We start from the raw sequence: 26,304 nt of genomic DNA on the forward strand, positions 1-26,304 counted from the left end.
TTTTTTTGGTACCGGGGATCGAAATCAGGTCCTCACATTTGGGCAGCAGACAGCAAAACCACTGAGCTAAATCCCCGGCCCTTTCTTACCTTTAGAAAAATTAATTTCCGGGGCCGGGGATTTAGCTCAGTGGTTTCGCTGCCTGCTGCACAAGCGCAAGGACCTGAGTTTGATCCCCGGTACCCCCCCCCCAAATTAATTTCCTATGCCAGGGATTTTAGCTCAGTGGCACCACGCCTGCCTCACAAGCGCAGTTCAATCCCCAGTACCAAAAAATAAAAAATTGAAAATTTCCAGAGACTTGCTGTATTAAGGTTTTTTTGTTTTGCTTTTTGCTTTCCTGGGGATTGAACCAAAGAGTTCACACTTGTTAGGCAAGTGTACCAGTGAGCTACATTTCCATGTTTTGAGACAGCATCTTGCTAAATTGCTCAGGCTGAGCTAGAGCTTGTGTTTCTCCTATGTTTCAACTACAGCCACACAAGTAGTTGGGATTAGAGACATGTCATCATGCCTGGTTGCTACCTTAAATTCAGTTTGAAAGTCCCATCTTCTCCTACTGAGAAATCAAGTAGAGCATGTGGGCTGGCATATGCTTGTAATCCCAGTACTCTAGGAAGCTGAGGCAGGAGAATCTCAAATTCAAGCTCAGCCTGGGAAATTTAGCAATTCAGCAAGACCCTGTCTCAAAGAATGAAAAAGGCCTGGAGATGTAGCTCAGTGCAAAGGTACTAGGTTCAATCCCCAGTACCAAATAAAATAAACACTACTTAATAATCCTATTCCCACCTTAACACAAGACCTTTAAGAATGATTTTCTCTTCAGTCCTCTGAAGAAACTTCAAAAGAAATTTATAGCTTTATGGATTTTCACTTTGGTCTACCTTTAAGTGAAGCACAGATTAAATGTTTTCTACTTAACAACAGCTCTTGTATCACCGCTACCAAAATTTTTTACCTTATCACAAATTTGTATCAGTAAATTTTTTCAGAAGTATTTGCTATCTTCCAGCTATAGAAAATAAAAACTATGTTTTTAGAGCCATGAGCCCCCCCCCCCGCCCCACCACAACCAGGGATTGAACTCAGGACCTTGCACTTGTCAGGCAGGCACAGGTCCACTGAGCTACATCCCCAGCCCCTTAAACCTCAAACTTCTAACTTTGACTCTTTTTTTGGTACTGGGGATCAAACTCAGGGCCTTGCAATTTCAAGGCAGGCGGTAGCACCAATGAGCTAAATTCCTGGCCCCTAACTTTGACTTCTAATAATCTTGTAAAACTGTGGGGCTTGGTCGTGCACTCTTCTAATCCCAGCACTCGGAAGGCTGAGGCAGGAGGATTGCTGGGAGTTCCAGGCGAGCCTGGGCTACGTACTGGGTTCAAGACCAACCAGAACTCCATAGCGAGACTCTGTCTCAAAAAAAAAAAAAAGGCCACAATCAACAAAGACCTTTTAGACCAGACTTGCACTAAATTTTTTTTGTTTTGAAACACTGAAACAGTTCAATGATCTATAATAAATTATAAAACTTTTGATAAACTATTATCTTTATGAGGCATTTATTCATTATTAATGTATACCTGAAAGAAACACTGCACATTTGTGTTTTCTGTTCTTCATTTTAGAACAAGATTACCAAGACAGGGTCTCAGATATTTTTAGGTCAAAGCTGGGTTGGAAATGAAACGTAAAGAATTAAGTCTATACATAGCTGTGCTGTTTAAGAGCATAGGTGCTTTTAGCTCATGTTTTGGGTATGAAAGCAATTTAGCTCATCTCACAGGAAACAAAAGCAGGTGTTGAACCATGAAAACACCAATCAATTATTTTTAGCATGCCTCTTAATTTTTCTGTCCCCTGGTTTCTTGTCTTCTGCGCCTGATTCTTGAACAGGTAGCCATTTGAGGGGATGTCGGCGATAGATGGGCCATGGAGGAAGTGTCAGCTAAACCAGAAGAGCAAAAAGAAATATGTCAATTATAGCTGTTAAAGGTTTAAAAGACCATTATGTATAATGCCTGGTTACCAAATGACTCCTAGGCTAAAGGTTAACAACAGCATCAACAAAAACTGATACTCCTATGAAAGTTCTGTCACTCCGAAGACAACATACTACAGGGTGGTGGGAACAAGCCTTATTGTTTAACATAAGGCTTTAACCTGAAAAAAGGGTGGAGGCAATGTGAGCACTGGGAAAAATTCCTGCCAGTTTTGACCTTACTGCCTGCAGTAGCTACCAACAAAATAAACTACATTTTCATACAGTTTACACCAAGAGACACTATTTGACATTCTACTTATACAACATAGTTAAGAGAAACACTGGTGGGGGGTGGCGGAAGGGACCAGGTCCGACCAAAGCAACCCAATCAGAAAACCCATCTTGCCACTAACACCCCAGCACCCACAGATTTCTTACCAAACAGGAAAAAGCAAATCCAGCCATAACTATGTAGACAGTCCACCCGAACTGTTCGGCCACGTACCCATAGATAAATCCAACTATCTAGGAACAAAAAAGTGTATTAGTCAAGATGAGCAGCAAAAAGAAAAGAAATTAAATGTAAAATTAATACTTACTGCAGAAAAAAGAATAATCCCCTGAAACATCTGTTCAGCCAATTTCTGGCCCTTGTAATCCTAGAGGTGAAGGAGAACAAGACAGGGGTTGGTCCTGCTACCAAGGGGTCCAGCGTACGCAACTCACAGCCTTGGCACACAACACCAGGGCTACCCCAGGGATCCGGGTAAAAAATGCAAATTCTGGGTTTCCTGGGGGAGCGTGGGCACCCTAACGGAGCATGGTCAAGAGGGTCTTTTCAGGAGAAGAGATGAGGACCCAAGATGCACAATTCGGAAAACAGAGTGGACTGCAACCCTCCGGGTTGGAAACCGCGCAGCACCGGATCGGTGCCGACTAGGGCTTCGAGGCTGCAGGGATGCCCGGGCCGCACTCTCACCATCTGTGTGGGCAGCGAACTCAAGTGTTCCAGCATGATTAACGGAGGCACCAGATAGCGGAGCAACAGAAGCCAATAGTGAGGGACCGCAGCAGCCCGAATCTGACACCAAACGTTGCGGGGTGGGCCGGCTGAAGCTCTGAGATGGACGAGGCCCCGGAAGCGGAAGTCTCGGGAAGGCCCGGACAGCCTGTGGCCCCGCCTCGCGCCGTCGCTAGGCGACGTGTGGTTTCGAAGTTGGCTCTAGCCTGGCGCACCACTCGCGAGGGCTGAGGCGGCGACCGAGCCAAGGCATCGCGCATCCGTGAAGGGTTCGCTCTCAGCGCCGATGGTCTCCGGAAGCCGCGGCCCCGGCCAGGCAAAGTGCTCATCGTCTCAGCTCAGAGGCTTAAGGGGTGCCGGTGCGCGGCGCGTCTCCATGGAGACGGCCTTTTCTCCGGTAGGACCCCAGTGGTGGGGCTGCCCGGCGGCGCCTGCTAGCCGTTGCTCTACTGCCACCAAAGTCGCGGGTGGGCTCGGTGTTGTGGTACGGAACTGCCAGGCTGCGGAGAAGCTCGCGGGGAAGCGGGCGAGTGGGCGCGGCTCGGAGTGCCCCGGACGCGGGCTGCCCGGCGGCAGGCTGGGCCCCGGGGCCTGCGGCGCGGGCGCTGAGCTGGCGGGGTGGGCCAGGGCGCGGGCGGCGGCGGCGGGCTTCCTTCCGCTGCAGGTAAGGATGGCCAGCGTCTGACAGAATGACTTCGCACGCCGACCCTTAACCCTGCCTTTCCAGGCCTGGGGGGTCCGGGGGCGGGGCGTCGCCACCTCCCTGTTACTCCTAAGCGGGCCCTGCTGACTCTTAGAATTTAGGGGAGCCCGGGCCGCGGGACCCAGAGAAAGGTAATGCTGTCGGGGAGAAGACCTGCGTCCGCGGGCGCTCCTCACACCGCGTATGCCCGAACTCTGCCCACCGACCTGTTTGTCCGCTCCACCGGCCCTCACAGACCCAGGCTGGGCCTCCCGATGGGGACCAGCCAAGGGTTCCCCAGTCCCTAAAGTTAGTGTATATCCCAAAAGCTTGGGTCCTCCCCGGTTAGCGAGCTAGGCGGGGCGCGCACGTTCAGAGGGAAACGATCTTGGGTAGTCCTGCCCTTTGGGGCCAGCTGGCTCTGTCTGGCCTCTGCTCCGTGTGCAGGGTCAACTACAGATGCTAGGATTCTAGGCACTCTGGGCAGGGAGGAGTGTGCCTGCCGCCGCATTCACGCATCTAGCAAATGCGTCCAGGCTTGGCCCAGAGTATGTCAAGGGAGACTGACACATCACACCAGAACTACATGACAGTTGGATGGGGGGGGGGCGGCAGGAAAGGTGGGACCTAGGGAGGCGCAGCTCAGCGTGGGGCTTGAAAGGGCTCCCTGACTCCTAAAAAACAAGTAGGAAGGAATAGGAGAAAGTGACTGGATCTACTCAGTGTTTTTCCACCTTTCAGTAAAATGCAGAACACTTTGACATTTTTCCGGCCTCAGAAGGAGCCCAGTGCACGTAGAGGTGTGGTGGCCCACACCTGTAATCCCAGGACTCGGGAGGCTGAGGCAGAAGGATCACTGTGAGTTCAAGACCAGCCTCAACTACATAGTTTAAGGGCAGCCTGAACTACAAAGCGAGACCCTGTCTCCAAAAAGAGTGAAGAGTAGCAGAGAAATGGGCTTGGGGTCAGCTGGGGTGGAGTGGGCCGAGCAGTGTCTTTAAAACAAATTGACAAGAAGTCACTAGAACATGTTGATGGATGTGACCCACTACAGAGTAAGAAAAGTTGATGGTGCTACAGCAAGAAAACAATTAGCAGTTAGTATCCAGAGCACCAGTGGAGTGGCCTTTCATGGAAGTATGTGGCCCATAGTCACAAGAGGGAAAACAAGAAGCAGGCACAGATGCTGAGAGTGTATATATATATATATATATATATATATATATATATATATATATATATATATGTATAAATGTAGGTAACTAACAAGTAAAAAGGAAAAAAAAAGTAACAGGTTTTTTTCCCCTGAAGTTTCTTTCATATTAATGGGTATGCCCACCTTTGATTTTGTGTGTGTGTGTGTGTGTGTGTGTGGAGGGGGTATTAAAGGGGATGTTTTATTTTTAAGAGTAATTTGGGAATGTGAAGGTTTTATAATTTCTTTTTTTTTGGTACTGGGGATCAAACTCAGGACCTTGCACTTGCCAGGCAGGTGTGATGCCACTGAGCTAAATCCCCAGCGTGAATATGTTTTTTAATGAACAATGTAAGATTCCTGATCAAATGGTATAGTTGCATATTCTTACAAAAATACACTTCTATTACATAGCCAGAGTCTACTTGCAGTTTTGTTTTGAGGATTCCTTCTAAACAGATCAAGGACAGATCAAGGAAGTTTCACTACCAGGAAAGGAAATATAGATCAGACATACTCTATAATAACTGGCATTTTGCAGGTGTAAGAGTTTCAGGAATAAGTGGTTTCTGCCATGCTAATTTACTTACATACATTGAATACTTGCTGGAATTATGTTTTTCTTGTGTCCAGCACAAATACATGTATATTGATCCAGGTATATTACTGTCTGTAAGTAACCGTTATTTGAAGTTGATGGGCTAAAACATTGTTTGTATCAATAATTATTTGGGATTTATTAGAATGAGATTTTGTCTTTGTGTATGTGTGTCCAGTTATAGTAGAAGTTGGCTCAAAGCAACCAGATGTTAGGGCTTTTGTCTGAGCAGCTCCTAATCTTCCAGCTTCTATAGGTAAGGTTCAGCCCACAATGTGATAGACATATAGCATAAGGAATATAATGTGTATTCTTTAGAGAGGAAGTTCATTAATACAGTGTACTTCATATACACTGCTCTAGAAAGGAATGAGTGTGTGTGCTTTAGATTATCTGATTTACTTTAACCCAGATTTGTAATCTGGCCCATAATCCCCAGTTTTGAAACAGCTCAATATATTTCCCTCTTTTCAAAGGCCTTGAGAAATCAAGTGCCTGATGGCACACAGTTTACCTAGAATGAAATTAACTCAAAGTTGCTTTGGGCTGAGCATGGTGGCACACTTTTGGAGGCTGAGGTAGGAAGATTGGCACAGGTTTGAGGCTATGTAGTGATTTTAAGGCCAGCCTGAACTACACAGCAAAACCCTGTCTCAAAACAAAACACCCCCAAAAACCCAACAAAGTAACTTTGATTCTTAGAAATATATTTAAAAGTGCTTTGGAAAATAAGTTGCCTTATGTAAAAGGTGATACTATAGGAGAAGATAAAGCTTAAAAAGGGCTGAAGTTCTCAAATGTACAATCCTATAATCATGGTTGCATGAAATCTGTCTTTAAAGAAACATTTCCCAGTGATTGCTGTAAAAATTTAATTGCTTGATAAATTTAGTTACACTACAGTCTTGTTTCCATGCAATTGTTTGTTCTGAGAAAGTGAAGGTGTCAGATGTGGCAGCTAGAGAGCACATGGACCATGTTGGACACCGTTCTTAATAGATGGTAGTTAACCAACAGAGGTAGAGCTTCAGAAGCTCTTTTTTTTTAACTTTAGCAGATTTTTAATTTTTGAGAATAGCATTCTAAATCCTTAATTTACTTCATCATAGACAGTTGAATCAGTGTCTAATTTGATCTTGAAACATACAATGTACGAAGGTAGAAAGGGTACATATTTTTCCAAGTTACAAGTTTCTCCTACAAGTTACAAGCTTTTCCTACCTGAACAAAAGTATCTAGGCATTTTGATGGCCATTGTCATGTAGTTACTTTACTAACTTTGGGGACTTGATTTTGTTTTATAGGGTTAATAACTAATATTTATATAAGACAGAAGAAAAAGATGTCATTCCGTAAAGGTATGTTCTCTCTGTAAGTTATGTTATTTTTATACCTAGTCAAAAGTAAAGAGAGATAATGCATGTTTTTCCTGTCTGTTTCAGTAAACATTGTCATCCTGGTTCTGGCTGTTGTTCTCTTCCTACTGGTTTTGCATCACAACTTCCTTGGCCTGAGCAGTTTGCTGAGGAATGAGGTTTCAGGTATGGGAATTTTTACTAATGCCTTGGAATCTGTTGAGCACCTGGAGTTCTTTGCATCCCACATCCTAATTTACATCGTTATATGCACCACTTTTTTTTGAGGGGTGGGGGTGGTACTGGGGCTTAAACATAGGCCCTTCATACTGAGCTATGTAGCTCCATGGTTTTTTTTTTTTTGGAGACAAGGTCAAAGTCACTAGGTTGCTCAGTTTTGGCTCAAACTTTGATCCCTTTGCCTCAGGCTCCCAGAGTGCTGGAATTAATTATGGGTATGTATGCACCACCATGCCCACCTTTTTTTTTTTTTTTTTAGCAGTTTTTAATTTTTTGAGAATAGCACTCTAAACTCTCAGGTTACTTTGTCGTGGACAACTGAGTCCATGTCTCTTACTAATGGAACAGAAAGCTTGTGTGTTGGCATTAAAAAGATTCTGGGCAAAGAAAGGCATGGTGGGTACTCATAGTGCTGCTGTGGTGCTCCTCTTTTTTTCTCCCTGTAGTGCAGTCATTAGCTAAGGGTTTGATCTGATAGAATATTCCTTTTCATCAAATCACAGGCTTTGGAGCACCCCCTATAGGCTATCATCTGCTCACATTTCAGCAGTGCAGGCAGGGCTTTAGAAGATGGGAACAGGCAAATATTTGAAGCCTGTTCTGGTCATTAGGGTGTTAATCTAGTTAACTTTCCTTTACCTGTATTACTTTCATTTAACTTGAGCAATCACATCAATAGAACTCTAAAAACAAATCATAAAGGCTTGTAAGCTGATGTTTTAAACATTTTATTTTATAATCACATTGCAAGTTGTTGTAAATTAGGTGTTCATACTGCCCTACTTTTGTATTGAGGGATGTTTGAGGCTTCAAAGTGTCAAAAACCATTTTTTGTGATTTCGTTTGTTTTTGTTTTGTTTTCTTTTCTTTTTCTTTTTCTTTTTTTTGGACACAGGGACTCACTGTGTAGTCCAGGCTGGCCTGGAACTCGAACTGATCCTTCTACCTCAACCTCCCAGGTGCTGGGATTACAGATGTGTGCCACCATACCCAGCTCCAAAAATCACTTTTGAATTGCAATCCACTGTAGTTGACCACAGAAAGAAAGGAATAATAGCTTTCCCCCAACTTTCAGAGTGTTGATAACATGCTTTTTTTTTTTTTTTTTCCGATGCTGAGGATTGAACCCAGGACCTTACACATGCACTCTACCATTGAGCTGTACTTCCAGCCCTGATAACATGTTCCTGTACTGGGGATCGAATTCCAGGACCTTGTCCTTGCCAGGCAGGCATGCTGCCGCTGAGCCACATCCCTGGCCCTGATAACATGTTTTTTAAAAACAATATATGTAAAAAAAAAACCCCAAAAAACAAAAAACAATATATGTGTATGTAGTTGTGTGTGGTGCCACGTACCTGTAATCCTAGCATTCAGGAAGGAGGCTGAGGCAGGAGGATTACAATGAGTTCAAACCTGAACTACATAGTGAGCCCTGTCTCAACAAAACAAGATATATGTATATGTATAAGAGATAATGGGCTGGTGGATTTAGCTCAGTGGTTCCACCGCCTGCCTCACAAGTGCAAGGACCCAAGTTCCATCCCTGGTACCCAAAAAAAAAAAAAAGAGAGAGAAAGATCATGCATGCTCTTGGGAAAATTTATAGAAAAGGAAATGTGTTCAATTTTTTTTTTTAATTATGTACTACAGCCGGGGATTTAGCTCAGTGGTTTCGCCGCCTGCTGCACAAGCGCAAGGACCCAAGTTCGAGCCCCAGTACAAAAAAAAATTATGTACTATTATTTATTTTTGGTACTGGGGATCGAACTCAGGACCTTGCGCTTGCAAGGCAGGCAGCAGAACCACTGAGCTAAATCCCCAGCCCCAGTGTTCAATTTTTAAGACAGCATTTTTTTCAGTGCTTTATCTCCTGTGCCTAAGGATGATGGTTGATACCTAGAAAATGTTAAATAAATATTAGTTGAATGATTTGATTGTCTAGAGTTAACTAAAAATTTTGGCCTTATATATTCCAATCTTTTTATCTGTGTATATATTTTTTCTGTACAGTTGAGATTATATTAAACTGTACATGATATGTTTTCTTTCTTTTTTGTTTTTGTTTTTATATGGAAGAGCAAAACCAGGACCTCTACACTGAGCTATATCCTAGCACTTTTAAAATTTTTTTATTTTGAGACAGAGTCACTCTAGGTTTTAATTTTTTTATTTTGAGACAGAGTCTTGCTAGATTGCCCAGGCTGGGCTCAAACTTGCAGTACTCCTGCCTCATCCATGTTATTTTATCATAAGCATATCATCATGATAGCAGAAAGTTTTCATATATTATTTTCATGTGATATAGTTTACTTGATTCCACAGAAAACTGTCTTTTGATACAATGACTTTCCGACTTTTTGATGGTGATTCCACTATAAAAAATGAATTACATGCAACACACACACATATATATGTATTTGTGTATTGTCTGTCCTTCATGGTGCTAGGAATTTATATATTTTGTTCATGGCTGTAACCCCAGTGTCTATATACTGCCTGGAACATAGCATAACAGGTACTCAGCATTCAGTGATAAGTAAATGAATCAATAAACAGTTGTCCCTTTGTTGCTTCAAGTTTGTTTTTTTTTGGACTGGGAATCAAACTCGGGACCTTGCGCTTGCATGGTAGGCAATGGAACCACTTAGCTAAATCTCTGGCCCTGGACCTTGCTCTTGCAAGGCAGGTACAGTGCCGCTGAGCTAAATCCCTGGCCCAGTTGTCCCTTTGCGGGGATTGGTTCTAGGACTTCCCGTGGATCTCATATCCCTTATATAAAATGTTACAGTATTTGCATATAACTTATGTACATCCTTGTATACTTTAGTAGTTCTAGATTACTTATACTAGTGGTGGCGAGCATAGGGCATGTGTGCCATAGCCAGCTGTTTGTTATCATTGAAAGCTCTAAAGGGTTCACCATCACTGACTTATACATTGTAAATGCCATGTAAATAGTTGCTGTACTGTATTGTTTAGACAGTAATGACAAGAAAAACAAGGTTTTACATGTTTAGTACAGTAATTTTTTTTCTAGTATTTCTGATTGGTGGTAGCTTGAATTCACAGATGTGGAACCACAGATACAGAGGGCCAGCTGTATTGTAAAAGGCAAGAAGGAGTCTGTGTGGTAACACAGATAGTAACTTCAGCTACTTGGGAGACCAAGGAAGGTGGATTATGAGTTTGAGGCCAGCCTTAGCAATATAATGAGACCATGTCTTTTAAAAAAAAGCTGGCTGCTGCGCAAGCGCAAGGACCCAAGTTTGATCCCCGGTACCGAAAGAAAAAAAAAAAGCTAGTGTGTGGGCCGGGGATTTAGCTCACTGGTTCTGCTGCCTGCCTCGCAAGCGCAAGGACCCAGGTTCGATCCCCGGTACCAAAAACAAAACAACAAAAAAGCTGATGTAGTGACACACACCTGTAATCACATTCCCACACTCTGGAAGGCAGAGGCAAGAAGGTGGGAAGTTCAAGTCCAGCCTTGGCATTTAGCAACTTAGTGAGAACTTGGGTCAAACTATAAAATAAAAGGGCTGGGGATGTAGTTTAGTGTGAAGGCCTTGAGTTCAGTTTCTAGTACTAAAAAAAAGACAAGGAAGGAAGAAATAATATTTGCAGTTGGTATGCTAAGTACCATGCACTCTGTTTTATTTTTTCACTACTATTTCAGTCTTATATTCCAATTCAGAAATTTCTATTCAAATTCTGACCGTGAGGCTGGGAATGTGACTTTTTTCTTTTTGGTGGTGCCGGGACTGAAACTAGGCCTGTGCATTCTAAACACATACTGTACTAACCTAAAATTATGACTTGATTACATTTCAGATTTTGTTTTTGGATGTGGTAAGGGAAAATTATTGGGTAAAAGGCGATGTACCTGTTCAAGGATCTTGATACAAACTGCCACAATATATCTGGAAAGGTTATTTTTCTACTAATAGTGTATCAGTATATTCAGTCTATTTTATGAAATACTTCTTTCACTTTTTCAAAAGTTTAGTTTCATAGGGGAAAACAGTTTTTGGGCTGTGTGCTTCAAGGTTTAATAGGAGAGGGTAAGGTAAATAAACCTTAATTAACCACAAACTTCACCTTACCTCTCCCATGTCTTGGATTCTGATCAAAAACTGAAGATATTGTGTTTGTATTCATATTACAGTGCGTTCTTTGTGTGTATTTCTTTCAGATTCAGGATTTCTGGGACTTCAGCCTATAGACTTTGTCCCAAATACTCCCAGACATGCAGTAGATGGGAAACAAGAAGAGATTCCTGTGGTTATTGCTGCATCTGAAGACAGGCTTGGGGGGGCCATTGCAGCCATAAATAGCATTCAGCACAACACACGCTCCAATGTGATTTTCTACATTGTTACGCTTAACAATACAGCAGACCATCTTCGGTGAGATCTCCTTGTCTATAATATTTATATTATATGTGTATAATATAATATATATTTATTAAGATTTTACCACACAGAAGCTGGATATATGACGTTTCTCTATAAATATATGATAAGCATATCCACATGACAGCAGAAATGATATAATGAGCTTATGCTTTGTACACTATTAACCCCACAGCTACTGTTTTCGTACTGATACCTGGGCCGGAGATTTAGCTCAGTGGGACTGCACCTGCCTGGCAAGCACAATGTCCTGAGTTCGATTTCCAATACCAAAAAAAAAATACTGATACTTTTTGATAATAAGACTTTTTTTTTTTTAAGACTTTTTAAACCTCTTTTTTTTGGTACCAGGAATCAAACTCGGGTCCTTGCGCTTGTGGGGCAGGCAGCAGAACCACTGGGCTAAATCCCTGGCCCCTTTTAAGACTTTTTAAATCAAGGAAGCAGTACATTGACTTACAAATCACAAGTTCCTTATCTTATAGACAGGCTTTAGATGGCAAGGTATTGTGGTGAAGTTGTGAGCACTGATTCTGATCCAAATCCTAACTCAGGGTGTTTGGGGAAACCTCAGAGTCCATTTCCTCATCTATAATTATGAGAGTGTTGTGTCAGTTATACACAGCATTCAACTTAGGTATTGTGTCAAGTACAGTAAATAAGAAAAAATATGTATAACAGCACATAGTAGTTCCTTAGCAAACGGTACTATTTTAATATGTTTACAGTGGGGCTGTAATTGGTATGTATTGCTGCTGGGTGGTTTGAACCACCAATGGTACATGGAAGACCTTCCCGTTGGGCTGCTTCTTACTAATTTTATTAGTAAAAAGACCAAAAAACTTGGTTAGATCCATTTGTACAGCCACGTGGTGGTTCAAGCTGGTGAGAACATGTCCATTGCTGTAATAGAAACTCAATCTTATGGGAGTTTATCCATGAAAATAAGACTTACAAAGTTTATTCCAAGAAACAGCTAGACTAACAGATTCACATTTGTCAAAGTTGTAAAACATTTCTGTGCTTGTGGCTTTCACTGTGATTCATATATACTTTTTTTTTTTTTGGTACCGGGGATCGAACTCAGGTCCTTGCGCCTGTGAGGCAGGTGGTGGAACCACTGAGCTAAATCCCTGGCCCAAAATAAATTGGCCTCAATCCAGGAAACATTTGGAATTTTTTTTTTTTGGTACTGGAGATCGAACTCGGGTCCTTGCACTTGCACAGCAGGCAGCAAAACCACTGGGCTAAATCCCCGGGCCTGTGATTCATATTTCGAACCCACCAAGATATAAAAACAAATACTGGATTAAAATAGACTATAGTCACCAGGTGTGGTGGCACATACCTATAATCTAGCACTCCAGAGGCTAAGGCAGGAGGATCGCCTCAAGTTTGAGGCCAAACTGGGCTACATAGTGAATTTAAGACAGCCTGAACTACATATCAAGACCCTGCCTCAAAAAACAAGAAAACAAACCAAAAAAAGACTATTTTACATTAAGTGTAGACAAAATTCTGATTTGGAATGGACTAGAGAAATTATGTAGACTTCTTCAGGAAACACTAGCTTTCCTTGGACAGTGCCTTGGACTCTAGTGGATAAATTACTTACACTTATCAGTGAATTGCCATTGTTGATAGATCTTTTACTATGATTGTACTTTGACTCATTTTTTTCACCAGTGTATTAGGACTGGTCTGTGTGGTTGATGGGATATTCTCAATTCCAGAGTTTTTCTAGTAGTTTTAGTGTTGGAAGATAATTACTGTAGAATTTTGGTACACGGAAGGACTTTAGTGGGAATACCCTCACTTATGATGAGGAAACCAAGTCTCAGAGAAATAAAGGAGCTTGAAAATACCTATTTGATCCCTAGAATATCTTACATTAATTAAATTATGCCCATACTAGGAAAGTACAAAGATGAAGCAATGGCTTGAAAACATTATTATTTAAAACTGAACTGTGGTGCATTTTCTTCATTAGGTCATGGCTCACTAGTGGTTCCCTGAAAAACATCAGGTACAAAATTGTGAATTTTGACACTAAACTTTTGGAAGGTAAAGTAAAGGAGGATCCTGACCAGGGGGAGTCCATGAAACCAGTGAGTTCCATGCATCCTTGTTTATACTTGGGAGTATTAGGAAATGATTAGAATACCTGGCTAACTGTGGGTACAATGGAGATAGTTCTGGGGACTCAGCCTAGGTGGTTCTAAAAGTCCTTTGGATATTTTCTGCAAGAGTCTCAAGAATAGACTAGTAGCTAGATAAGTAAAAGCATAGACTTTATCTTATACGGTGCTTCTTTTCCAGTTAACCTTTGCAAGGTTCTATTTGCCAATTCTGGTTCCCAATGCAAAGAAGGCCATATACATGGATGATGATGTAATTGTGCAAGGTAATAAAGAATGTCACCGTGAGTGTTCTCTAGATTACAGGCTATAGTTGTCTTACTTATGGTCTCCTGTAAAGGTCACCATAGGGAGGAAGAGGAGGAACAGGGAATCTTGAAACAACTGGAAATCTTAATCTCGACACTTTACCATTTCAGGTGATATTCTTGCCCTGTACCATACACCACTAAAGCCGGGACATGCAGCTGCATTTTCAGAAGACTGTGATTCAGCCTCTACTAAAGTTATCATCCGTGGAGCAGGTAACCAGGTAAATTACTCACTAGATACACTATTCCTTATAAAAGTTTAATAGGAAGAGGTGGCAAATTGAGGGCGTTTTTTTTGATACTGGGGATCGAACTCTGGTCCTTGTGCTTGTGAGGCAGGTGGCACCACTGAGCTAAATCCCTGGCCCAGGAACTTTCTTTTTTGCTGCATCTTACTTTCTCTGAATATTTCATCTCAGAACTCAAGCCACCTGTAATCCTAGCACTTCAGAGGCTGAGGCAGGAGGATCAATACAAGTTCTGGGCCAGCCTGGGCTGAATAGTGAATTCAAGGGCAGCTTGAATTGCAGAGGCCAGTCTCCCCCCACCAAAACAACAAAACCAAAATTTAGGCCTTTTCTGTACATATATTTGCAAACTTAACCTACTTCACCTTAACTATTTGGTTTAGTAAATCAAAATCTAGGTCCCATTTTAATTTGAAATCTTTAATGTCACTTTTGCTACTGATCTGAGAAGTCTTAGTTCAACCCCACCACCTCACTTTTCATTACTGGGGATTAAACCCATGGCCTTAACTGAGCTACATCCTTAGGCCTTTTTGTTTTCTGAGACATCAGCTCAAACAGGCATGTGCCATCATACCTGACTCAACTAATTTTTTACTGGTTATAATGTTTGAAGCAGTAAACATTTGTCCCACTTTTTTTTGGCAGTAACAGGGATCGAACTCAGGACCTGTGCTTGCCAGGCAGGCACTGAGCTACATCCCTGTCCCTGTCTCATGTTTTTTTAGTACAATTACATTGGCTATCTGGACTACAAAAAAGAGAGAATACGTAAGCTTTCCATGAAAGCCAGCACCTGTTCCTTTAATCCTGGAGTTTTTGTTGCAAACCTGACAGAATGGAAACGACAGAATGTAACTAATCAGCTGGAAAAATGGATGAAACTCAATGTAGAGTAAGTATCTAACTGGCCCAGCTATGAAAACTTGTTTCAACCCCAAGAGACTTAACTAAAAGGAGTTGGTCATTACTGTCACTAATGTTTGTCATCTTTCCCAAGAGAAGGATTATATAGCAGAACACTGGCTGGCAGCATCACAACACCTCCTCTACTTATCGTATTTTATCAGCAGCACTCCACCATTGACCCTATGTGGAATGTCCGCCACCTCGGTAAGTAGAAATAACTGATGGTCTAAGCCAGTGGTGGTGAACCTCATACCACAGCAGGCTCTTATCACTGAAAGCTCTTAAAGGTTTGCCATCACTGGCCTAAGCTCTTAAGGAATTAGTATCTAAAACTTCTTCTGGGATGGGATATAACATATTTCCCTTAACTCTTCTGCAGCTTGGTATGGGACTGCCCTTATGTCTGATATAATCATTTAGCCCTTTCTCAATTGTAAGGTTCCAGTGCTGGAAAAAGATATTCACCCCAGTTTATAAAGGCTGCGAAGTTACTCCATTGGAATGGACATTTTAAGCCATGGGGAAGAACTGCTTCGTACATTGATATTTGGGAAAAATGGTATATTCCAGATCCAACAGGCAAATTCAGCCTAATCCGAAGGCATATGGAGATCTCAAACATAAAGTAGAACAGAATTTAACTGCAAGTATTTCTCAGGAAATCTTAGAAGCGTATGTGTGGAAAGTAACAGTTGGTAGATGTCAATGCCTATCTGTTGCAACCCAAGGAACAAAACTGTGTTTCATCTGGGTAAAGATGACGGTTTGTCCTGTCTGGTAGTCAGCTTTCCAGATAAGACCATAAATACATCTCCATCTGCCTCACCAAGTGTTTGCTTACTACAGTGTGAACTGACCAGAAGAATGGACTGATAAAGCTGATATAACTAGTTTAAAACTGCTGCTAGATTTTAATTTTGTAAGCTGTGGCCCAATGTGTAAATAAAACCTAACAGTTTTCAGTAGATTTCTTTGCTTCCACATAACTACTTCTATTCCTTCATTGTATTGAGTCAATCTTTTTATAAAATGTGGACACTCTAAATTCTTTAATTGCTTTAATGTGTAGATGATACATATTCACGAAATTTATATAGCTTATGCCACACCAAAACTGGCACCTTACATACATATAACACTTTAGCAGTTAGCCTGAAATGTCAAGAAAATCTTTATGGAAGGATAAGGTTCTGTTATGCATAATCTGTGCTGAAGTCATAAGCATCATCCTCTTTAGTCTTTTCATCCAAGATAATAGAAGATCTTGTAGATGGTTCACCTGTATTGGAGAAAAATAAAGCGAGAATTTATACAGACAATAAGCACAATTCTGTGGCAAGCAGCTTTCCAAGTCCTTTGCCCAGATTCACCTGCTATAGATTCCTCTGGCAGTGCCTCACTTGTCTCTTCTATAGGGGACATGTCTGAGAGCCTTTCCTATGGGACAGAGAAAAGGGACAGTTAGTAATCCCTGCCTGTTCATTAATCCAGTTATTCTCTAAAGATACACCTAACAGGATGTGTAACACTGGGGCCAATGATCATATGCCTTAAGTACTTAACTGTATGGGGCTTCCTTCAGTAAACTGTAAAATACTCTGTTTTCCCATTTAACCAATTCCCATTTACCACACATCATAAAGCTAGAAACACCATTCAGCTTTAAGTAACTCAGAAAACACAGTTTACATCAACAGTTTCACAATCAACACTTTCCTGGTCACTGACCTTATCTTCACTGTCCTCTCTTTCCTCCTGTTTTCCCTGTTGCATCACTTTTGGCAATTCAGGTATGTCTTTTTCCTCTATTATTCCATTTGTCAGGCCGGAAGACCAGAAAAGTATGCTATTGCCTGAAGAAGGGCCCCGGATGGCTAGGAAAGGAATAAAGCCCCCCAAACTGATGAGACCTCTATCAGCGTATCAACAGAGGAAAACAGCAGTGAAATACAAGTTTCACTCACCTTGTATGTTGTGTGCATTGTTCTTTTCCAGTTCTTCCAGATTAAAGCCCCTTTTCATGTCTGCCACAATATTCTCATTAAAATGTGGAGGAGGAGTCCAGAGTGTAGGGGGTTGGCAATAGTAACATAATGAAGCACTGGTATTAAAAAGCTCTGTTAGAAACCAGTTCCTTTATTCTAAGTATTGACTAAAATGCCAACAGAAAGAAGCCTTACCCTGTCCACTCAGACCACAGCAATTTGGCAGCACGTTCAACATTTGGACTTCCACCTTTTTGGTGCAGACCTCTTCTTTGAGCAAGATTAGTAAAAAATTCCAGAGAATTCTTATAGTTTGGGACATTATATTTTAGAACTACCTTTAAAAAAGCAAAACAGGAATTGTCATTCACCTGGTAATAGTGTTTTCTAAAAAACTCTGAAGATCTAATTAAAAAGGGAGAGTTCTTTTACCTGTCTAGCATCAGCCTGGGACAGGATGGCACTGGCAGCCTCCAATGGCTTTACTACCTCAATACTTGCTGGACTCCGCAGAGCAAGTGCAGTGGAGGAGTTAAGTGGCGACACAATAAAACATGGACTATCTATGATTGTGATCTGTTTGTCCAAGGGAACAACCTGCATGCTCCTAAAATAAAAGAGATGGAATTATGTGGGCACTGGCTTATCTGGCAGTCAAGACACAGAAGATGAAGCTCAGGGTTGGATTGAACAAACTCAGCACAGCGAGTCAGATCCAATTTATCATCATTTGCTTCATGGCTATCTAAAACCCTAACAACATATTCACTCCTGAAAGAGAAAAACTACATATTACAGCTTCTACATCTTCCTTAAAAATGGCTATTTCTAGAGCTCAGTAGCTCTGCGCCTGCCTTGTAAGCACAAGGTCCTGAGTTCAATCTCCAGTACCAAACAAAATAGCTATTTCTCCTACCATAGTATTTTACCTGGAAAGCTATTCACTTCTCAAGTTCAAGTTCAGGAAAAACATCACTTTGTCTGAGGCAGCTTTCCTTTTTTCTCAATCTAATTTGTCTTTCAAACTAAACTGTAGACAGCTGTTCGCAATCCAATCAATTTTCCCCCAAACCTAGCCTACCACTGGGCTTGACCCTTTTCCTTTCACTGACAGCTTTAAAGAAAGGACAAGAAATTGGCTTAAGATAATGAAAATTCAACTCATATAGTAAAACAGTTCAATTTACCTTGTAAGCCCCATGGATATACCAACATTACATATTCGTTCTTGTTTTAAACTATTAATGATGCTGCTTTTCCCCACATTTGGGAAACCTACAAAAATAAGAGAGAGTAGAAAAGGAAGTTAAGCTGTAATTATTTGCTGATGATATGATACTTTACATAGAAGACCCAAAAAACTACCAAAAGACTTCTAGACTTAATTGACAGATTCAGTAGAGTAGCTGGATATAAGGTCAACACTCAAAAAACAGTGGCCTTCTTATACGCAAATAGCAGACCCATTGAGAGAAATTCAGCAAACAATTCCTTTTACAATAGCATCCAAAAAAATGAAATGTCTAGGAATCAATCTAACAAAGGAAGCAAAAGACCTCTACACTGAAAACTACAGCACCCTGAAAAAGGAGATCGAGGAGGATATAAGAAAATGGAAAGACATCCCTTGTTCCTGTGTAGGAAGAATCAATGTAGTGAAAATGGCCATACTTCCAAAACTGCTATATAGATTTAATGCAATGCCGTCTGAAATTCCAACAATATACTTCACAGAACTAGAGACAATAATCCAAAAATTCATTTGGAACCAGAAGAGACCTAGAATAGCAAAAGCAATTCTGGGCAACAGAGACATGGCTGGGGGTATCACAATCCCCAGCTTGAAGCTATACTACACAAAGCTACTGTGATAAAAACAGCATGGTACTGGCAAAGAAACAGACCTGAGGATCAGTGGAATAGATTAGAAGATGCAGAAACAACTTCAGACATACTGAGCCACCCACCCTCATTGGAGAAAAGATAGCCTATTTAATAAATGGTGTTGGAAAAACTGGATTTCAACCTGTCAGAGATTAAAACTAGACCTATACCTATCACCATGCACTAAACTAAGATCGAAGTGGATTACAGATCTAAATATTAAGACAGAAACACTAAACTTGCTGGAAGATAAGTTAGGTAGAACTCTTGAAGATACTGGCATAGGAAAAGACTTTATGAACAAAACCTCAGTAGCATGGGAACTAGCAGAAAGAATCAACAACTGGGATTTCATCTTATTAAAAAGCTTCTGCACTGCAAGAGAGATCACCAACAGAGCTAACAGACAACCTACATTGTGGGAAAAAACTTTTAGCAGCTGTAACTTAGACAAAGGGCTACTATCTAGAATCTATAAAGAACTGAAAAAAATCAGACCCCCCAAATTCAAAGACCCAATTCAAAAATGGGCATCTAAAATGAACAGACATTTCTCAAAAGAAGTAAAAGCAGCAAATAAACATATGAAAAAATGTTCAGAATCACTGGTCATTTGAGAGATGCAGATGAAAACAACACTGAGATTCCACCTCACCCCAGAAAGAGTGGCTGCTATCAAGAAATCAACCAGTAGGCTGCCACCCGCAGCCTGAGAGCCCTGGTTTCAACAGACTTCACCAAAATGCCATTCCAAATGGAACACGCCATGGAAACCATGATGTTTATGTTTCACAAATTTGCTGGGGACAAAGGCTACTTAAGGAAGGAGGACCTGCAAGTCTTCATGGAAAAGGAGTTCCCTGGGTTTTTGGAAAATCATAAAAGATCCTCTGGCTGTGGACAAAATCATGAAGGACCTGGACCAGTGCCAAGATGGCAAAGTGGGCTTCCAGAGCTTCTTTTCACTAATCGCAGGCCTCACCATTGCGTGCAATGATTATTTTGTAATGCACATGAAGCAGAAGGGAAAGAAGTAGGCAGAATTGAACATTTATTCCTGCTCAAATGAGAGTTCTCCCAAAGGGCCACTCAACGGAATCTGCCCCACAGTTTCCCCCTGTATAGATTTCATGGGCAGATCAGGACCCTTAGAAAATGTACAAATAACATCCAGCTCTCATTGGACAAGCAGAGAAAGGAAAGTTAAATGCTAGATAAGCTTTTGGTTTCTATATTGTTTGCATCCTCTTGTCCTCAATAAATACTTATTTTTAGTTGTGGGAAAAAAAAAAAGAAAGAAATCAACCAGTAACAAATGCTGGCAGGGGAGTGGGGAGAAAGGAACCCTTCTCCATTGTTGGTGGGAGTGCAGACTGGTGCAACCAGTGTGTAAAGCAGTATGGAGATACCTCAAAGAACTAGGGCTGGAGGCCCCATTTGACCCAGCTATTCCCCTGCTGGGTATCTTCCCAAAAGAATTAAAAGAATCATACCACAGAGATATATGTGTACCCATGTTTATAGCAGCACAGTTTGTAATAGCCAAAGCTTGGAAACAGCCCAAGTCCCCATCAACTGGAAACTGGATAAAGATGTGTGCTTTTTATAAAATGGAGTACTACTCAGCCATAAAGAACGAGAAACTAGAGTCATTTATAGCTAAATGGATGCATATTGAGGCCATACTCTTAAGTGAAATAAATAGGACACACACGTGTAAATACCGAAGTTTTTCTAGTATGAGAAACAGAGTGTAAATAAGGATCAAAAGGATTAATAACTAATAATTGATACTTTGAAATAGGAAAAGGTCCAAAGGGGTAGGGGTGGGTGGGAGAAGATGGGGAATGGAAAGGAAAAATTACGAGAAAAGAGAAAAAAAAAAAAGGAAACGAAGTATGTAAATAGGGAAGGGTGGAGGGGTGAAGGGCACACAGGTAATGGGGAAAAAATAAGAACCAAGATTCATCCTGTACAGGTACAAGCACCCAATGATAAATGTAAACGTATTGTAAACCTAAAATGTACCAATAAAAGAATTTAAGCAAATAAATAAATAAATAAAAGGGGAAAATTCACAGATACAAGACAGTGTACTGGCAATTATAAAATTTTTATTGCCCAATTTTATGTCTTCCTGATGTTTACATCAAGATCAGAGTTGGACCTGAGTGTCTTCACTTCAACACTAAGACCAATGTTAGCTTTATTTCTTTCCCAAGTGATGAAATTATGTATGTATATATGTACTTAGTTGTGATGCTGGGGATTGAACCCAGGGCCTCATACATGTCAGACAAGTGCTCTACCACTGAGCTGTGCCCCCTGCTACAAGCGCTTTTAGAGTTCAACTTCCTACAGTGCCTAGTCTTAATAAGGATCCAAACCTGGCAGCAATTAAAATTTTAAATTGTAATTGTGTGTGATGTGGTGAAATGGACAAAAGTAAAGATTTGAGCAAGGCCTTTGTTTCATAATCTTGTTTTTTAAGATGTAAAAATTTTTGGCTAAGTATCATGACACTTAAAAGAGGTAGAATGTGATAAATTGGAACTTACCAATCACTCCAACCTGGATAGGCTTGCCCAAAGTCTCTTGAAAACCTTCAAGAAGTTTCAAAAGGCCCTCTTTGCCAAAGCAGACTTTATGTTTGAATGAAACAGCTTTCTTCTTTACCTTCAGGTGTTAAAATTTCAAATACATTATTCTGACAATACATAAAACCCAACCACCAGACTACTTCCCTTCAGATGATCTTTGGATAAAATCAGAGTTGGATCTTGTTATTTTTCACTTTTTTATCAACTTCTTACATACTCATCATATTTCAACCATTCAAAATCTGAAAGAACCACACTTCCCACCATTATCATTAAAGTGTACCTTGGTTATCTTCCTTTTATCCTTCGGATTTGTAAAGGCTTTGAAAACCACTGTTGGCAATTCTTTCGTCAAATAATTGAGCCAATTCTCCAAATTCTCCTTTGGTATTAGATCTGATAGAAATTAAGAACACAACAAGTCTCAACTTGGTCATTCTGTTGAAATGAGTTTTTTTTTTGGTATTAGGGATTGAACTCGGGTCCTTGCGCTTCCGCAGCAGTCGGCAAAACCACTGAGCTAAATCCCCAGCCCTCTGTTGAAATGAATTTTAAAAAATCTTTTTCTTTTTGGTACCAGGATCGAACTCAGGACCTTGTGCTTGGCAAGGCAGGTGTGGTGCCACTGAGCTTCATTCCTGGCCCTAAAAAATCTTTTAAAACGTAGATTTCACTCATTTGCCTTTTCCTAGTTCATACAAAGGGATTTAAGTGGAATGGAAGGGGAAGCTTCCTACCGGGCTGCCCGTCTTAAGAAAGCTCAATTATCTACTCTTCTACATTTTAATTCCTCCCTACATTGCTCAGCTATGTTTCCTGGACTGATCTTCAGCTAGCAGTCACTTGTTTTCTGACACCTAGCAATGATTTTCAATCCTGTTCCTACTTTCTGCTTCACAAGTCTGTGTTCTAGGTTTTCCTCTTCCTGCTGCTCAGACCCAATATGTAACTATTTCATGTAAACATTCTATCACATACACTCCAATTTATCTTGTTCCTGTACTAAAAATACTGTGTAGAAAATAGAGGGAACAATCTGGTACACTCATCACTTCCTATATGAAATATACTACACAGCTGGGTTGCATTTTTAAAAACAGTAGTTAGGTAATGAATGGCAAAACAAAAAACAACGAAAACCCTAGAAAAACCAGTTGAATCAATTCGAGAAACCACCACCTCTCAACTACCGTGCACTGTTTTTGGCAACCATAGTACACATGTTCCGGCTTTGCTGAGGTCAGAGTTGGATCTCATCAGTCTTCAGTTACAGTCAGACTGATTCAGATGTTTTCCTCACACCTCACCAGTGAACAAAGAAGGCAAGGGGCATCCCTTTTGCTCACCTGATTTATTTAGTACAAGTACCAGCTTTTTATGTCCACTCTGGACAATCACCTCTTCTACCTGAGGACACCTGCAACCAAGAGGATCTCTGGCATCCAATACCTCTAGCAAAATATCTGAGGCCTCGATCACCTGTCAAGGAAGAACAACTGTAACAGTATCTCTTATTCTGGGAATGCCCTTAATATGAGCCTACTAGCATTATCTACCTAGCAAGGAGGTGAGCTCAGAGTTGGATCTCATGTCTTCACATGGAATGAAGAATAATGAAATGCTCATCATTTCTCACAGGCAGGTAACACAAGCTTGCTCAAAGTCTCTAATCAACAAGGATTTTAAAAACAGAACTGTCCAGAGCTGGGTGTGGTAGTGCATGTCTATAATCCCAGCACTTGGGAGGCTAAATTAGGAGGATTGCCGAGAGCTGAAGGCCAGCCTGAACTACATAGGGAGACCCCTGTGTCAAAACAACCCAAACCAAAACTGTCTAATGAATAATCCACCCACAGTGATTTATATAGTTTAAAAAGCCCATTTGGGGGCTCTATTTACAGCTAGAAAATGTGTGTTGAGGGGATAGTGATGAGCAGCAATAACAATCACCCTTCTCACTTTAATTAGTTTCCAGAACTTCCACTTTATAGAGATGTTATCAGGTTAGGGAATGACTATTTTAAAATCTCATTACCATTTTTAGACACTGACCTAGATTAAGGTACCTTTTTAAGTTCCAGACAATGTACTGTCTTCGGATTCTGTTTGCTCAGCTTGGCTTTCTTAGGTTTGCTTTGTCCAAATTCCTAGAGAATACAAAGATAAGGGGGAAAACACAAAATTGACATACTAGTAATTGTAACTTGTACCTTCACATTTTCCATAGCTGATTAGGGGGGCCAGGAAGTTTGGCGTTTTTTTTTTTTTAAATAGGAAAGAGTCTGAACTCAGTTTTCTTCCTTCCAAGAGGCTCTGGGGATTGAACCCAGCCCTTTACACTGGGCTACATGCCCAGTCCTTTTTTTATTTGTCTCACTAAGTTACTCAGCCTGGCCTCAAAATTGTGCTACTTCTGCCTCAGCCTCCTGGAGTGCTGAGATTATAGATATGCACAACCACGCCCAGCTTCCGCTCTCATATTTCAAAGAGATGCAATCCTACCTCCACAGATTCAACATTAGATGGCTCATCGGCAGGATCAGTTTCAAGTTTTCTTTTCTTGTCTTGCTCCTTCTGCCGATCAAGTTTCTGCTGCTGTTTTAATTCTTCAAGCTGTGTCCAATCCATAAGAGAAAGGAGTTAGCCAATGAGTGATGCTGTTACTTTACTTTAAAAAAATACATACCCACACCACACCACTTTCAACGTTTTGGCTAACCTACCTGCTGTTTTCTTAGCTCTGCTTCCCGAAGAAGAGTCTCCTTAAAGGGAGCACTGTTTGGAATTCCCGGGTCTTTCCTAGGCTTCTTGTGACCCCGTTTTTTGGCTTCCTTCCTCAATTTTCGATGGTGTTCTCGAACCTATTTTAAAAAACAAAAACAACTATATCCCTTTAGAAAAACTTTTTTATTTAAATAGAATTTAAGTTAAGAAATCAAACTGGCTGCAGTTATGCATGTGAAATGTCCTTGAAAAAGAAAGCTTTAACTGGAATCATACACAGAAAATGCACATGCATATATAAAACAGCAAGAAAATATAACTCTGCAGAAATTATATTAAAGTTTACAGAATTTATTACTTCTCCACAGTTGCACTCCTGATCCCCATGGTCAACTCAATCCCTACATTATTAATCCAGACTTCCAGAAAAAGGGTCAGAAATCAGGTTAGCAATGTATTTGGTATAGGTCTCCAGGAAAGACTTACCTTTTTTTTAATTTTATACCGTTTATGGCAGGTCATGCGTTTACTTGCTTTCTTTAACTCTACGATGAAAAAATTACCTAATGTTAAGAATGATATGGAGCATCTAATAAGTAAAATTAGCACTTACAAATCCCAGTCAATTTGGGTTTTTTTTGGTAATGGGGATCGAACTCGGGACCTTGCGCTTGCGAAATCCACTGAGCTAAATCCCCGGCCCAATCCCAGTCAATGTGAGTCAAGAGATTCAGGATAGAGCTGGCTCTCTACACCTTCTCATATTGCATCTCCAAAGCGACAACCACTTTGGGATAAGAATCACCAATCAAGCTCTTCTAACGGCCTGTTACGCATTCTGTAAAACATCCTTCTTTTCCTACTTTGTTTTTTTGGTACCGGGATCGAACTTGGGACGTTGCACTTTCGAGGCAGGCGGCAGAACCCCTGAGCTAAATCCCCGGCCCTCTTTTCCTACTTTTAATTGACCCACACTTATTCTGGAAAGCTATCGTTTCCCTTTCTTTGGTTCTCTGAGACAGGGTCTCGCTCTGTAGTGCGGGGGGGGGGGGGCGCCTCGAACTCGAGGCAATTCTGCCTCAGCCTCCTGAGTGCTGCGTGCGCCACATGCCCAGCTGGGAAACTACTTCTTTCCCTAACTTTAATAAAGGTAAAGCCTCACTTAAAAAAAATAAAAACCAAAAAATAAAAATAAAAGTAACCATCAATCACAACAGAGGTGAGAACGAGTGCCATTGGGAGGTGGCTCTCGGCTAACGCAAAAGGGGAAACGCTGGACCTAAAACCAGGCTCAGATGCTGTTTCCCCATAAAAATCTGGGCTGATGTTTTCCATCTTCGGGGATGGCCTTTGTTCTGCACAACGGGTCCACGGTTAACAATCTATTCAGGGCCTTCCCATCCTCAGTTCCACGCGGGAACCGAGCGTTGGCCTACCAACAGTTCACTCCCCAAATTTCCGCAGAAGCCAAGGCGCAGAAGAGCGATCACCAGAGACAGGCCTCTCCACATTCGCCTCACAATCCCACTCACTTGGCCGCTTCATGCTGGCTGTGGAAACGGTAGACACAACACGAGCAGCAGATACAAAGTGACTGTGCTGGCGCCACGTGCGAACTGAGGCCTCGGATGACCACCACGTACTCACGTCACTGCCGTCAAGTACGTCGCCGTTCTTCCGCGTGCGCGCGCACGCAGTGTCGCGCAGAGTTGGGATCACTTGGCGGCCGCGGGCTGGTTTTGCGGCGGCACTGGGAGGGGTGAGGGCGGTGAGGGCGGCGGTGCTGGAGCTGGAGCGACGGCAGCTGCCGCGGCCGGAGGAGCAATAGAAGCAGCCGTGGCGGCTACGGGGCGGGGCGCAGCGGTCGGCGACCGCGGCCGGGGCTGCAGGCGGCGGAGCGGCTGGGTAAGGCCGGTCCCGGGGCGACGGGGCTCTTCTCTTACGGCCAGCCGCCAGGCCTTTGTGTGGGCCCGGGCGGGCGGGAGGAGGCCCCGCCCCAGCCGTGAGGACGCTCGCTC

The 26,304-nt window shown here is 41.7% G+C and overlaps 4 protein-coding genes and 3 non-coding genes across 23 annotated transcripts in view; 2 read left to right on the forward strand and 5 right to left on the reverse strand.

Annotated features, from left to right (window-relative positions):
* Positions 1-1,545: 1,545 nt before the first annotated feature.
* Spcs1 (signal peptidase complex subunit 1) lies at positions 1,546-3,142 on the reverse strand. The gene is made up of 4 exons (XM_004864380.4): positions 2,964-3,142; positions 2,584-2,643; positions 2,423-2,509; positions 1,546-1,948 (listed from the first exon to the last, which is right to left on the reverse strand). The coding sequence occupies exons 1-4, from the start codon at positions 2,997-2,999 to the stop codon at positions 1,823-1,825; spliced, it is 309 nt and encodes a 102-aa protein (XP_004864437.4). The 5' UTR covers positions 3,000-3,142; the 3' UTR covers positions 1,546-1,822.
* A 75-nt stretch (positions 3,143-3,217) lies between these two features.
* Glt8d1 (glycosyltransferase 8 domain containing 1) lies at positions 3,218-17,061 on the forward strand. Of its 6 annotated transcripts, XM_087182448.1 has the most exons (11): positions 3,218-3,402; positions 4,429-4,545; positions 6,785-6,838; positions 6,923-7,021; positions 11,268-11,481; positions 13,478-13,595; positions 13,807-13,891; positions 14,045-14,157; positions 14,913-15,079; positions 15,185-15,297; positions 15,532-16,060. In XM_087182448.1, the coding sequence occupies exons 3-11, from the start codon at positions 6,823-6,825 to the stop codon at positions 15,720-15,722; spliced, it is 1,116 nt and encodes a 371-aa protein (XP_087038574.1). In that variant the 5' UTR covers positions 3,218-3,402; positions 4,429-4,545; positions 6,785-6,822; the 3' UTR covers positions 15,723-16,060. The 6 variants fall into 6 exon arrangements, with proteins under 6 accessions (XP_087038574.1, XP_004864442.1, XP_004864441.1 ...); XM_004864385.4 differs by lacking the exons at positions 4,429-4,545; positions 15,532-16,060 and adding an exon at positions 16,918-17,061; XM_004864384.4 differs by lacking the exon at positions 4,429-4,545.
* Gnl3 (G protein nucleolar 3) lies at positions 16,135-26,070 on the reverse strand. Of its 3 annotated transcripts, none has more exons than XM_013065400.3 (15): positions 25,934-26,070; positions 24,773-24,831; positions 24,286-24,423; positions 24,065-24,175; positions 23,629-23,709; positions 22,909-23,041; positions 21,846-21,958; positions 21,521-21,638; positions 18,266-18,353; positions 17,511-17,685; positions 17,274-17,416; positions 17,058-17,194; positions 16,822-16,967; positions 16,464-16,530; positions 16,135-16,372 (listed from the first exon to the last, which is right to left on the reverse strand). In XM_013065400.3, exons 2-15 carry the CDS (start codon positions 24,806-24,808, stop codon positions 16,287-16,289), a joined length of 1,572 nt encoding a protein of 523 aa, XP_012920854.2. In that variant the 5' UTR covers positions 24,809-24,831; positions 25,934-26,070; the 3' UTR covers positions 16,135-16,286. The 3 variants fall into 3 exon arrangements, with proteins under 3 accessions (XP_012920854.2, XP_012920852.2, XP_012920853.2); XM_013065398.3 differs by having other exon boundaries at positions 25,819-26,000; XM_013065399.3 differs by lacking the exon at positions 25,934-26,070 and adding an exon at positions 25,723-25,879.
* Positions 17,744-17,820, reverse strand: LOC147826481 (small nucleolar RNA SNORD69). Its single transcript, XR_015439654.1, has one exon. It is a non-coding gene; the product is annotated as a small nucleolar RNA SNORD69 (small nucleolar RNA).
* Positions 21,718-21,799, reverse strand: LOC147826482 (small nucleolar RNA SNORD19B). The gene has a single exon (XR_015439662.1). It is a non-coding gene; the product is annotated as a small nucleolar RNA SNORD19B (small nucleolar RNA).
* On the reverse strand, positions 22,790-22,867 carry LOC147826483 (small nucleolar RNA SNORD19). Its single transcript, XR_015439653.1, has one exon. It is a non-coding gene; the product is annotated as a small nucleolar RNA SNORD19 (small nucleolar RNA).
* The window catches only part of Pbrm1 (polybromo 1), a 135,953-nt gene continuing 135,702 nt past the window's right edge, over positions 26,054-26,304 (forward strand). For 6 of the 10 annotated variants that reach the window (XM_087182409.1, XM_087182415.1, XM_087182427.1 and 3 more), the window contains exon 1: positions 26,054-26,191. The gene's annotated coding sequence lies outside the window, so the exon portion shown is untranslated. The remainder of the gene's footprint in view (positions 26,192-26,304) is intronic. The other 4 variants (XM_087182419.1, XM_087182428.1, XM_087182432.1 and 1 more) reach the window with 2 other exon arrangements.

The sequence above is a fragment of the Heterocephalus glaber genome, unplaced genomic scaffold (assembly GCF_053883595.1).
Source record: "Heterocephalus glaber isolate CG9 unplaced genomic scaffold, H.glaber_assembly_v1.0 deba00001472, whole genome shotgun sequence".
NCBI lineage: Eukaryota > Metazoa > Chordata > Mammalia > Rodentia > Bathyergidae > Heterocephalus > Heterocephalus glaber.